At 36.6% G+C, this 13,622-nt stretch overlaps 1 protein-coding gene across 1 annotated transcript in view; it reads left to right on the forward strand.

Annotated features, from left to right (window-relative positions):
• Positions 1-13,622, forward strand: part of GOLGA4 (golgin A4) — a 72,841-nt gene that overhangs the window by 19,848 nt on the left and 39,371 nt on the right. The window contains 6 exon segments of the mRNA XM_059470631.1: positions 4,928-4,993; positions 6,090-6,404; positions 8,335-8,382; positions 8,771-8,827; positions 12,394-12,492; positions 13,015-13,153. Of these exon segments, the coding sequence (XP_059326614.1) occupies positions 4,928-4,993; positions 6,090-6,404; positions 8,335-8,382; positions 8,771-8,827; positions 12,394-12,492; positions 13,015-13,153 (724 nt within the window).

Here is a 13,622-nt window from a genome sequence, read left to right on the forward strand (position 1 = left end):
AAAGCTGTAACAGATCAAAATTTAATAACCAGGACACAGCACAACACACTTGTTGGACTTGTCTCTCTCTCAAGCTAAACAAGATTGGACAGAAACAGTGATTAAAATGGTGATCCTAGGAAAGTGTATTCTGGCCATATTCCAGGTCCTTAAGGATTCACTGCAAATTTAAGTAAGCTTTGTTAGTTTTCACTATACAACAGAATTATTGCAAAAAAAATGAATTTCACATAACTGTTTGTGTGAGTGCTCCAATGTTGTCTTTATATGACCTTTTAGTATGTACTTTAGTGGCATATGTAGTGGCTCACATATTTATATGCAAGGCTGCAGTAATGAAACATTTATTGTTAATGTTACCAATGTGTACTAATATGTTACCTGTAAAACTCATTTTGTTCTCTGAACTTCTTGAAAATTCTAGGGCAGTACTCACAGTAAGAACTGGGAGAGGGAGAAAATGATGGGAAAGTTTAAAGATAATAGGATGACTGATTAAAAAATATATTAAAGAAACACCCACATTGTATATGTTTACAAAACCTAGGTACAGTAAAAATTCAGGAGAGGAAAGTTTCACCAACACACACAAATGCATATTAGTTCTGCTAAAACAGAACAGTATTTGAGTTGTATATGTGATCTGAGAGTGAACAGCATAAAGAAGTGACTGTAACTGTGGATTTTTTTGGCATGGATGAAGTTTGTATCAACTCTTTACTAGCTAAGCTGCAAAGGTTTTGTGCATGAAGAAACAGTTAAAATATTCTTCGACTCAGTGGTTTTTTTAAAGGAAAAATAAAAGGAAAATGAGGGAAGAAAGCATTAAGCTCTCCTTCCTTTCTCCCTTCATAATTACTCAGTTTTTGAATGCTTGAGAAAGTATTACTATTAAAAGCAGTAAAATGTTAAAATGTTTCTAAATAAAAACATTTAAGCTTTCACTTCTCAGGCTTGGTAATCTATTTATGCCTTTGAGAAAAAAATATCATTTTGCATTGCAGAAATAGGGAAGTAAGGTGATGAAAAACGTTAGTGGAACACCCTAATGTGCTCCAGTTGAAACTGAGTTCTGATTTATACATCTTCATAATGAAAAACAGTGGTTTTGTTAGATATTGTAAGTATAGCTATCTTTGGATAGAGATATGGATGTTATGTTCTATGAGTTTGTGGAGGAAAAACTTCCATTGGTCTCCAGAAACTCTGATGTAACTGCTGGTTTTAAGACTCTCAAAATGGCTGCTTGTGCTCTGTGAGTCTAATTATGCTGAAAGCTCTCTTCAGGCTTATGAAAGGCTCGGGCTTTTAAGCTTTTCAAAGCCTCTTGCATCTATATTTATATATAGCAACTTCCATTCATGTTTACCATTCAGTATGCAGATACCCAAATACAATCCTTTGCCCTAGAGCACAGTGTTAGAGACTTTCAGCAGCCAGATACCTATGGTGGTCCTTTTTTTTATATGAAAGATTACCAGTGTATCCCTTTTATTATTTATGCCAACAGAATTTTTAACGCAAAATCTTTTGTTCCCATAGATTGTATAAAAGATGCCTGCATAGTTAGTAGGAAAGTTTTAAAAGTGCCAGCACTAGTTTAGCTTTGAAATTACATTGTTAAGGATCTTTATAGGTCCTTAAATGGTAGCTTTTTAAAGTGTCTCACAGAAAGAAACAGCATCCATGGGTTTTATATTCATAAAAACCTTATTAAATTTAATAAATCTACTTAATCTTGTGTTTTAAAATAGATGTTAAATATTAAATTGTACTTACAAATTACATGCGCAAACCCTTCAGACTTCCCTTTAACTTTTCTTCATATGTATCAGAATACCTGATTTTTGAAAGAAGTGTATTTAGTTTGTTAGTCACAGAATCACAAAATAAAGTAGGTTGGAAAAGACCTCTGAGATCATTGCGTCCAACCTATGACTTAACACCACCTTGCCAGCTAGACATGCCACTAAGTGCCACATCCAATCTTTTCTTAAGTATATCCCAAGATGGTAACACCACCACCTCCTTGGGCAGCCAATTCCAATGCCCAATTACTCTTTTTGTGATGTCTTGGTGAAGTGTTTGTCTTCCTCTGTTGTCAGTCCTATAGTAGCATAGCAGATGCTTTGTAAATTATGAAGCAGAAGATAATTTTTTATTTGAATTATCTTATAATTAACTTTTGCTGTTAGGAGAAAAACAAGAACAGGTAGTGGAGCCAAGAATACAGTGTGGAAGTGCTTCAGTTTAAAACCTATAAAAACTGTTAAACCACTAGGAACAAATCCACCGCCACAGGACAGTGTTCTGAAGCAGAATGCAGATTTTGTTCAAACAGTTTTCAAATCCAGACTTCTTGTATGGCTTGTTTTATTTTGTCTGCATATGGGTTAACTGCTCAGTTCTCTGGTTTCCTTAACTATCTGGATTTCTCTTTGTTCTGTGTTATTTCTGTACTACTTCAAATCTGCTCCATGTCAGACCTTTTTAAAGCTCTTTTATCATTCCTCTGCCACATAAATGTTTATGTGTGCTTATTGGCATATCCAGAGTAGAAGCTGTGAGTGTGATCATGTAGGAGATATATATACAAGGGTGATTGTGATTGAGATTTCAGTTCTACATACACCTTAGATTTTGCAGCTTGCATGTAACTGTCAGGGTATAGCTTGATTAAAAGTTAAGAGTTACACTGCTGTTAGGTGAATTTACCCATATTTTGTTTTATATGCCTCAGTGTTTCACTTCTGTTGAAAAAATCCATGTCCAAGATGGTTTCTAGCATATTCTGCTAATTCAGTTGGACTGGATTTATACAGCAAAAAGCCATCTGGATGTGTGTAAGTTAGAAACATAGAATATCCTGAGTTGCAAGGGACCCACAAGATTGACCAAAGTCCTACTCCTGTCCCTGCACAGTACAGCCTGAAGAATCGCACCATGTTCTTAAGAGTGTTGCCCAATCACTTCTTGAACTCAGACAGGCTTGGTGGTATGACCACTTACCTGGGAAGCCTGTTCCAGTGCCCAACCACCCTCTGGGTAAAGAACCTTATTCTAATATCCAACATAATCTTCCCTGACAGAGCTTCATGCCATTCCCTCGAGTCCTGTTGCTGGTCACCACAGCTCCTGCCCCTCCACATCCCCTCATGAAGAAATTGTAAACTGGTTTGAGGTCTCCTCCATGATGAGCAAGCCAAGTGACCTCAGCTGCTCCTTGTATGGCTTTCCCTCAAGGCCCTTCATCATATTTGTAGCCCTTCTTTGGATACTCTCTAATAGCTTTGTATCTTTCTTATGTTGTGGCACCCAAAACTGCACACAGGGCAGAGCAGAGTGGGATGATCCCCTCCCTTGCCCAGCTGGTAATGCAGTGCCTGATGTACCCAGGACACACTTGGCCGTCATGGCTGCCAGGGCACTGCTGGCTCATATCCAATTTTCCATTGAGCAGGACCCTCAGGTCCCTTTCCGTGGTGCTGCTCTCCAGTGTCTTGTTTTCCCCAGTTTGTCCATACATCCAAGGTTGTCCCATCCCAGGTGCAGAATTTGGCATTTGTCTTCATTGAACTTTGTATGGTTGCTGATTACTCAGCCCTCTAATTTACTGAGGCCCCCTCTTCCAGGGCCTCTCTGCCTTCAAGGCAGTCAACAGCTCCTCCCAATTTAATATCATTGCCAAACTTAGTGTACCTTCAAGTCCCACATTGAAATAATTTATGAAGATGTTGAAGAGCACAAAGCTGAGGATGGAGCCCTGTGGAACCCCACTAGTGACATCTCACCAGTCTGATGTCACCCCATTCACTCTAAAGCTTTAAGCCCAACCCATGAGCCAATTGCTCACGCACTACATGATGTGTTTATCCAGCTGTGTGCTGAATATTTTGTCCAGGAAGGTCCTGTGACAGACAGTATCAAAGGCTTTAGTGAAATCCAAAAAGATTACAACAAGTGGCTTCCCTTGCTCATCTCAGTGGGTAACCTTGTAATAAAAGGAAATCACATTTGGCAAGCAGGAGTGTCCCCTTATGAACCCATTACTGGTTGTGACCAAGGATTTCTCTGTCTTGAAGTTGTTTTTCAATAACTCCCAGAAAAATCTGCATAATTTTACCAGTCAATGAAATGAGTCTGTGACCTGTAGTTTCCAGGGTCATCGTTCCTGAAAATTAGGACTGGGTTAGCAAACACCTGAACACAGGAAAGGCAGGATAGACAGGCTAGGAACAATAATGTCTAAACTCTGTAAAAAAACCCCAAACCAATAAAAAACCCCAAAAACCCAAACCAAACAAACCAACCAACTCCAGACTGCTGTTTTTTGTTGTATTGGTTTTGTTGTTTTGGATGAAGCTTTTTAATGTGTGTGTGTTTGGTTTTTTTGGGAATGCAAAAGTTTTGTTAAAGATATATTTTCTGAAAGTCTAATTTTCTTTCCATGTTTGTTGGAGTTATAAACAGTTTGTTGCCAGCACTTCTTTTCCAGGTAGTTTCTGCCCCCCCAATGTACTGAAACAGAGAAAGATGGTGTTACAGCCAACTCTTACTCATATTGGCTGTAAATACTAGTAATTAATTAGACTTTTCCTGCTATAATTTTGTCTTTTTGTTGTGTCTTTGATTTGTCCATAAATGTTATATAAATAATCATGATGACTTACTTAATTGGAGATATCCATGTTTGCAGATGTCTCATACTAATCCATGCACTCATAGCTGCTTTGTATATCTGCATATTGCAGCAATCTGTTTTGAATTTAACAAGCTAGCCTGTTTGCATGAAGACATTTTAATAAGCTTTCTAAAGAAGGTACTAAAAACAGAGGCAAAGAAAAAAGCACAGATGCTGTTTCTAGGAACCACAGAATTAGAGCCCTTGTACTCTGTTTCTTCTAACAGTTGTTTTTACTTCCTGTAGAACTTGAATAAACAACCACTTCCTGGGTCCACAGAAAACAATGGAAGTGAACCTGTCTCTCCACAGGTATGTGGAGGGCATGGGGGGTTTGTTTCCTCCTTCACTGCTGTGCTGTCTTTGTGTTACATTGGTTTAAGTGCCCAGTATTTCTCTTCATGCTGAAGTAAGGCTAAGTAGTTGCCTGTGAGGATGATCAGATATTTTGTTTGTGTGTAGTACTATTTGCTGGTATTAAGTATTGTCACTGATGTGTGGAGCTTTTCTTTTTGTAAGGACTGGTTAGCAGACTGCCAGCATTGAGATGCATCTTGTTGCACAGCAGTAAACTCACTTTTAAAACTAGGGGGCCTATTGCATGCTTGGAAAGCTGAAGAAAAGAACTGGTAGGCCGAAAATGTTGTCACTAGTGGGAAGGATGCAGATAATTTTTAAATATGTCTCAGGGAAACATTTAGCTTACTGAAGTGGGATTATCAGTGGCTTCTGGCATGTGTCTCCCAACGTTTGATTGTGGGGGCAACATCTTGTGGTAATGCTTTCACATCACTTCTGTAGCACCAGCAGTAAAGGTTACCACAGCACAGAATCTTTTGGTATAGAGTGAAGGAAGTACTATAGCTGCATAAATCAATAATTTTGTTTTATGTAATAATCCTAAAGTTGTTTAAAATAAAAATAAAAAAAGGACTGTTCAAGATGGTTTACTAGGACTAACTAACTATCATACAAGGATCTCTACCATTAATTTGTTCCCTTAGTCATAGGAAAGTATGTCTTTGAGATAAATCCAGTCTTCTGTGTAATACATTAAGAAGTGAGTCCGTTGTATTTTTCATGTTTGAGACGATAGACATTTATATTAGTTACACATTCCTCAATTTTTAGAGGGATTATACAGAAAAACATTTTCCTAAAAGTTTAAATCAGAGCTGTAGTTTATTAGATTTAGTTGCTATCTGAAATGGTGCACATCTGGTAGCTGCATGCTTGATTTTTCTGCACAAGTAGATGATTCTTTTAAGGGAGTAGCTGCTGTTTGGTGTCATGCATGTGTTAGACAACAGTAGTTTCTTTGCACAGGTCAAGTCTCTTTCCTGGACTTTAGTGTGTCTGTCTGCCTAAAAGCAGTGCAGAAATAATTACTTTCTTTCAATTTTTGCAGCAAAGTGACAGTCAGTCTTTTGCCCAGAGGCTTCAGCTTCGAGTTCCCTCCATGGAGTCTTTGTTTCGAAGCCCGGTAAAAGAGACCCTATTTCGGTCTTCTTCTAAAGAGTCCCTAGTCCGAAGTTCTTCGAGAGACTCACTGAATCGACTGGACTTGGAAGCTCTCAGTCCCACCTTAGATTCACCTTCTGACATTGAAAGTGAAACTGAAGAGCCTCTGGGAAATCTGGACACCTTCAGCAAAGAGCAGTTGCTGCAGCGTCTGCGTAGAATGGAGCGCAGTTTAGGCAACTATAGGGGAAAATACTCAGAGGTAGGCAATGTGACTGGTTTAGCTATGCAGAAAGGGGAAAGAGGTTAGGCTAACAGATACTGCAGCAGTGAACAATCTTTTTCTTTTCCTATTTGGAGCAAATGTTTAAACTTACAACTAACATGGAAGTTAACTTATTCTAAATCTAGTTATTTTTGACCTAAAAAGTTTAAATGTTCTTCTGGTAATAAAACATGGAAATCTTTTTCTTCTCTTGTTTGAAAATAATTTTCTGATACCAGCATAGAGGTTAATTAATGGTTACTCACACAGAGCAAGCCTATTAAGATTTCAAACTGAAAGCATCTAGCAGAGGGTGAGGTTCACTACAGAGATGAGCAATAGGTAGCATTTTGTTTTCAAGAAACAAGTTATATTCTTCATAATTTCTAGGTATTCCCTGAGAGGAATTAATTCAAACATCCTATTTTTTGGATATTTTTGTAAAAACCAATTATGTAAGTAGTTTCCCTACTCATTTTCCAAATTACTGGGCAAGGTAAAGCTGTCGAATGGAAGGTGGTGTTTTGGTATTGGTTTTTTAATTAGTTTTGGGGTTTTGTTTGGGTTTTTAAATTTTTTTTAAGTGCGTGTTGTATTTAAAACTGGATGTTTGTACTGTTTTTTACACTTCTTTTAATGTTTGCTGCCCTTAAATACAAAAATTCCTGTGCAGACTTTTGTCAAAATCCCTAGAATCTAAAATATGTATACGGTGACTGCAGTATTCAGCATATGCCTGAAAGAGCAGTTCTCATAGCAATTTTTCCTTCACTTCCAGCTAGTATAATAAGTATTTTTTAAAGTTTGTGTAAATAGTAGTTGCTAAAATGAAAATTCTTCAGTTTGTGGATTTGTTTCAATGCTTTTTTTGGTTGTTTGGGATTATTTTTATTAGTGTAATCTGTCCACCAAGTCCTAACTTTCTCTGTCAAAAAGGCTTGGGGTTTTTTCCTGGTTTTGTGAGTTTCTTCAGTTCAGTTGAAAATAATTGTTTTGCTGGAGCTTGGAAGAAACTTGTTGCAATATATAATGAGTAATTAAGGCAGAAATATTTTTTCCCTCTTAAAGTAGGATGCATAGTTAGCATCTCAAAAATACGGTAAAGGAAAACACCCATAGCAGTTTGGATTTTCTTATAAGGGCAAAATAAATATAACTTTGAAATTAAAAGTAATTTTTAATTCTGAAAATGTTTAGTTTGTTTTAAATTAGAATTTGAAGATATATTTTGACTTTCTGGTTTTGGTGTTCTAGATTTGTTTTTCTTAAATTCTTCATCAATTTGAAAACACAGTGTTCTAATTTCAAATGCCATTATGCTACTTCACCATAATGCTACTTGGCAGTTGTAATCAAATATTTAAGTAAACTAAGGTGTACCTTTCCTCCTTTTGTCAATTTACAGTGAGAAATGAAATACTGTCTACTTTCAGTCTGTCTTTGCTGGATATATGCAAGGCATATGGGATGAGAACATTACACCTTTTTTTGTTAAATTTAGAAATGTATTTTTTAATGCACACTTTTTGTAAAATCATTTTTGCCTAATCTCCCTGGGACATGTACTCTTATGAGTGGTCACCCCTGTGGGGTAGCTGTCTGAGATGTAACTTTCTGATACTGTTGGGTTTGACCCCCTGTGTTGAAGGGTGGTATGGGGTATGTTGTCTCAGGGAAGGTAAAACTGTGTATGAATGCTGAGTAACATCATTGTTTTGTCATGCAGGCTTGTATTTTTTAACGCATTGGAGATATTTCATAGACAGATAAAGAAAACATTAAGAAAATTTAAGTACATTTATATCAAAGAAAGTTCTCAAGTGGAGCAAAGAGTTTGAAAATGCAGCTAGTGATACAACTAAGGAAATTATTTTGATGGCTATATGCAGTTGTATTATCATCTTTATATCCAATTTGTTTATTTTAGCTAGTGTCTGCTTATCAAGTTACCCAGCGGGAAAAGAAGAAGCTGCAGGTAAGCATTACTTTTCATGGTCTCGTACCTGCATGCTTTTTTCAATCTTAAAATGTGTAGTTACAATACAGATTTAATTTTCAGTGTGTTGTGAGTATGTAACAGATGATGATTTCTTAGCTGGGATTTCTGAGGAAACCAAGGTAAAATTAATTTTTCATAATAACTGTGAAGTGTTGTAATCCAGCCTTTTTTGTTGCATCAGCTGACTTCAGGTGATAGATTGATAGATTGCCAACCCACAGTTGGCAGCTTATGACAATACTTGCATATCAAGCGTGACTTGAAAGAGAAACAAATAATTACATTTATGAGTTTTTTGGATTTATTTATCCATTTTAAAATTAAATTTAGTACACCTGATCTTTATTCTTCCTTTTTTCTTAAGAGCATTCTGAGTCAAAGCCAGGATAAAGCACTTCGCAGAATTGGAGAACTGAGAGAGGTAATTTCCTTTATTGATTGCATGTTTGTGTTATATCACACCTACATAGGATCTTTTTCTGCCTAGCTTTTGACCTTTTTGTTCACAAAATAGTTTCTATTACAAAGCAGGATATTTTACAGCTTTTTGTTGTTGTTGTTGTTTATATGGGATTACTCCTCCAGCTTGCTTCCCATTCAGCAGCTTATTGCTATCCTCTAAAGACAGAGCAGTGCATCACCAACCAAACTACTTCTCTTGTTCATTGTGAAATAGGCAGAAGTGTGTGTGGTTCTTGCAGTATTGTTGGGCCCAGCCATAGATGTCCCTGTGCAATTTGTTGCTCTTCTATTAATGACAAATATTAATTCAGGCAAACACAAGTAATAGGCACATTTTTGTAAGGATTTCAATGACTGTTTTATGGATTTTAGTATAGTTTGGTTTCAATCATAAAATCAAGTAGGTTGTGTTATTATTTGCCTCCTTAAGTTATAGTGAAATTCAAAGGAGAAGCTCTAGTGTATTTGGTATTGATAGTAAACACATTGGACTTAAAAAAACATGTATAGATGATGGGGCAAAACAGATTAAAAGGGCAAAATCAGAAACATCATATTGTCCAACCCTGATGAAGCACAATGTGAAGCTGAAGCTGTTTTATTGCCTCAGGAGCTAGTGCAACACCAGATTTGGAGATGGGTGTGCAAGGGCCTCTCTCTGTGCTCGTAGATTGCTGGAGAGCTGGGCACCATTTAGCCCAAAGTCACAGGCTTTGTCTTATGACTGCACATCTGCTTCTGGCATGTACAATGCTGAGCAGCAGCACTGGCATGGAGGTTGCAGGAGCCATTAGACTGTGGTGAGGTCCCACCTTTGCCTGAAGGCAGACTTACTCCAGGCACTTGGGTGCTTTACCCACAGACAGGGTCTGAGGCCTCTCCCCTTCATAATGAGGGATGGTGACTGTGAGCTTCTGGCCATGTGTGTACTCAAGGCTCTAGCTCACCCACAAGGACCTGTCCCTGTGACTAGTCAGGCAGCCAGTCATTTCAAGGGAGGTCACTGGCCAATTGCTGGGCACTCTTCAGTGATTCTGAGAGTAATTCAGGTGAGCGTGCTGTAAATTGTGTGTGCTGGTGGGATAGCACTTTGGTTCACATCTGTGCTGTTTCTGCCCCAGCAGCTGACAACAGTGAGTCAGTGCTGGGAGTAGTGTGTTCATCTGAGCTATAGCCTGTGTCCAGAGTGTCACGATGTCCTAAGCTAAACTATCAGTGCATATGAGGGAAAAAAACATTGCTTTACTGTCAGAATTGGCTTGCCAAGGTTGTATCTTTTCCAGATCACTACAAGGTCAAATGAAAAAGTTTTTTTCTGTGGTAGGTCCATATCTACATGCTACTGTAGGATTGGTTTTCCAGTTTATTGCTATTTGTTGAAGTCAGGAAGGCAAATGTGGAACAGAGTTAAATCTTTGGCATATGATAGAATTGGACCATGTGTATTTTTTTTTTTTTACTTCTGTCATAGACTTTGTGATTCATATATGTACATAAGTTACACATATATTTCTCTTTAATATATATACATTTATATATGTATATTTTGTGTAAAATTTAATTTCATTCTTACTGATCTTGTAAATTTAAAGATTCCTTCAAATTTAACACTGAAATTCTTTTTCATTAATTGATACACTTCAAAAAGTGTTTTTCTGATCTTTTGGAAGCCCAGGTGTTGCAGCATTAGGTAAAACAGACAACGAAGGGAAAATTACAAATAAAATGGTAAGTTTCCATTGTGGAAGCTAACATGGTCCAAAGTAGTTAATTCATTGATGTAGTAATTTGCTATCAGAAATTAATTATAATAATCTTTTCCTTCATCATGCAGTCCATTTTTCCCATAAATATGTTGAATCATGCTAGTTTCTTCTAAGAGAGCCATGTATGAGGAAACCAATCTTCCTTTGAGGCTAAAATAACAGTATGACACAGTCCCTAGAAATAAATGTGGTTTTATTTACCTAAGTGTACTCCTGTTAGGAGTAATTCCTCAAAACCATTCTTAGAGCAGTCTTCAGTGTTCTCCTTCACAATACAGGATCAGAAGGGACTCTGAGAACCAAAGAGGACCATTTCTGTGTTGATTTCAATAAATCTCTTTGATACTTGTTCTGACACTGGCCTGCTTTGCTTTGTTTGTAAGGAATTGCTTCTAAAGCTCAGAAGCATAGGGCAAAAGTGTGATCAGTAATTGCTGAGAACATGAGGCAATGCAGTGTTAAGAAGTGGATATAGGTGGGAAGAGAGTAATGGTTTTTGCAGTGATGCTTTCCCTCACCATCATGCCTCTGCATGGCCTGGTAGGCTCAACTCATACAGCTATGGTTTTCAATGCTGGTATCAGCCTCATCTGTGGCAGGGCATTCACTGTTGGAGGTAAGGGATAGACAGCAAGACAGCATAAAAACAAGATTTGGAGTTGGAGGAAAGCAGCTCAGGAAACATCCAGTGTTGCTTTGTCTCATTTGCTTTTTCATCCTTTTTTTCGCTATTGATCGTCCTCTGTCTTTGCCTGGCTAATGGAACTCTTGTTCATGGGTGGTGATTGTTTTGTACGAGTGATCTTTGCAGAATAACAGTCATAAAGCATTCTTTTCCTGGAAGATATCTATGGATAAAATAAACATATAAATAAAAAATATTGAAAATTTTCTGAAAGTACTTGCAGTGCATGCATGATGTATGTGTGATTCTGGTTCTTGGAATAAGCAGTTAGATGTGAATTAATTTAGGTACACGTATTTTCTATTAGAATGATAATTATTTAAAGAAATTTAAATGTTTAAACTTTAAAGTGTTGGAAGTAATTAAAAAAAACTCCTTCAGGAAATATGTTATAAGATTCTGTAGATATTACTAAAGAATTTAGGCAATATCTACAAGCTTCTAAGAGTGTTCAGCCAAACAAATGCATATAAGTATCAAGTAAAGCCACATACTTAAATTGTTAGGTATTCTCTGCCTTTCTCATTTGAGACATGTTTGTGGAATAAAAAGACCAATTTTCTTCTCTTATACATGGCACTTGTTATTTTAGAATGGTGTCACACTGAATGAATGTAATGAATTTTACATTTCTTCTCCTTATGTTGATTTATTCTGGTAGCAAAGTGAAGAATCTTCCAAAGTGCAGTCTTGAGCTTCCAGGAGAAATGTGTGCACGGAAGAGAGTTTTTCAGGAGCAGGCTTGAAATGAACCCTATACAAACTTACTTTTAGGAAAAAGAATCCTTGATAATTTCCCATCAGATCTAGACTCTTGCTGTTTTAATCCCAGTATTATAATTGGATGTTCTTACTGTATTGTGCAGAATGTTGTATAGTAAAAAAAAAGATACACTTTATTGTTGTATTTTGGGATCACAACTATGAAAGAAATATTTTAGATGCTATTTCATAATATCTTCCTAAGTGTTTTGAGTTCATAATATTTTCATAATATTTCAGAATATTTTCATAAGTCATTTGAGTTTACATTCATTGAGTTCACATTCATTTGAGATGTGTTTGCATTATCAGGAGCTCCAGATGGATCAACAAGCTAAGAAACATCTCCAAGAGGAATTTGATGCTTCCTTAGAAGAAAAGGATCAACTTATTAATGTCCTGCAAACTCAGGTAAGATAATTTACCAAACAGATGATGTTTAAACTGCTCTTCTTAACTTCTCTTTTTAGCTATATATTTCCTATGATGCATATCCATGTTTTATTATAATTGCTCTGAAGTTGAAAAGCATCTTGTGAATTTAGAATTTCCTGGAAGTAAGTGTGTCTTTGTGGTAGAGGATACCTTTGTAAAAATCTCACTCATGTTAAATAGGATTGGCTGATTTGCACTTAAATGCCTTTGTGATATTTTTGTTATCAAGACATTAACATTAGCAGATGTCTGACCTAAAATTGCTTTTGCAAAATTCATGTATTTTGCTTAATTGGTCTTTGTTTCTGTACCCATAGTCTTTTGTTAATTGGAAGCATAATTCTGAGTTCTAAAAAATGGTAAAAAATTTCAGACAGATTTTTCCTTTTTCTACTTGCTAATATCAAAATTGATGTAACTCTTTCTAGTTTTGAAGATTAAAAAATTATCTGCTTTGAATCCTTAGATTTTTTTTAACAAAAAGAACATTTTGCTTAGGTGTCGTTGCTGAAACAGAGATTACAGAATGGTCAGATAGGCGCTGAATTGCCCGATCAAAATGTCCAATCAGAACCACAAGTTCGAAGTCCAACGAAAGAAGTCAGTGCAGAAAATATTGTGGAACCAGGAAGCAATGGTAGGCATTGTGGCTTTTTCAAGAGATGTTGCATTTTGGGGAATAAACCTGTTGTTATTTATGATGGAGTAACAATATTTAGGGCTGACCGTGTCGTAGTAAGGATATATTTTCTAGAAGAAGGCAATTGTTTTGAAAACCATCTGACAGTTAGAGGACAGGATAATCCTTTTAAGAAACTAAATTTTCATAAGAATTCAGATCTTGTATGTCTTTCCTTTGTCAATATTGATAATAACATTGTAATTATTGCTTTGTTGGTAGGTGTTCTTACTATCCCAACTTAATACAATTAAGAGATTCTGTCCCCCATAAGTGAGGACCTATCCCTGGAGTTTAGAGAGCAGATTAGTTGCCAGTCTCTGTCTTTTTGTTTGTGAGTTTGGGGGTTTTTCTCTTGTTTTATCAGAAGAAAAGTAAAAACAAAGATCAATTTTGATATTCCTGCTATTGAATAACCTGAATATTC

Source organism: Ammospiza nelsoni, chromosome 1, assembly GCF_027579445.1.
Source record: "Ammospiza nelsoni isolate bAmmNel1 chromosome 1, bAmmNel1.pri, whole genome shotgun sequence".
Taxonomy (NCBI): domain Eukaryota; kingdom Metazoa; phylum Chordata; class Aves; order Passeriformes; family Passerellidae; genus Ammospiza; species Ammospiza nelsoni.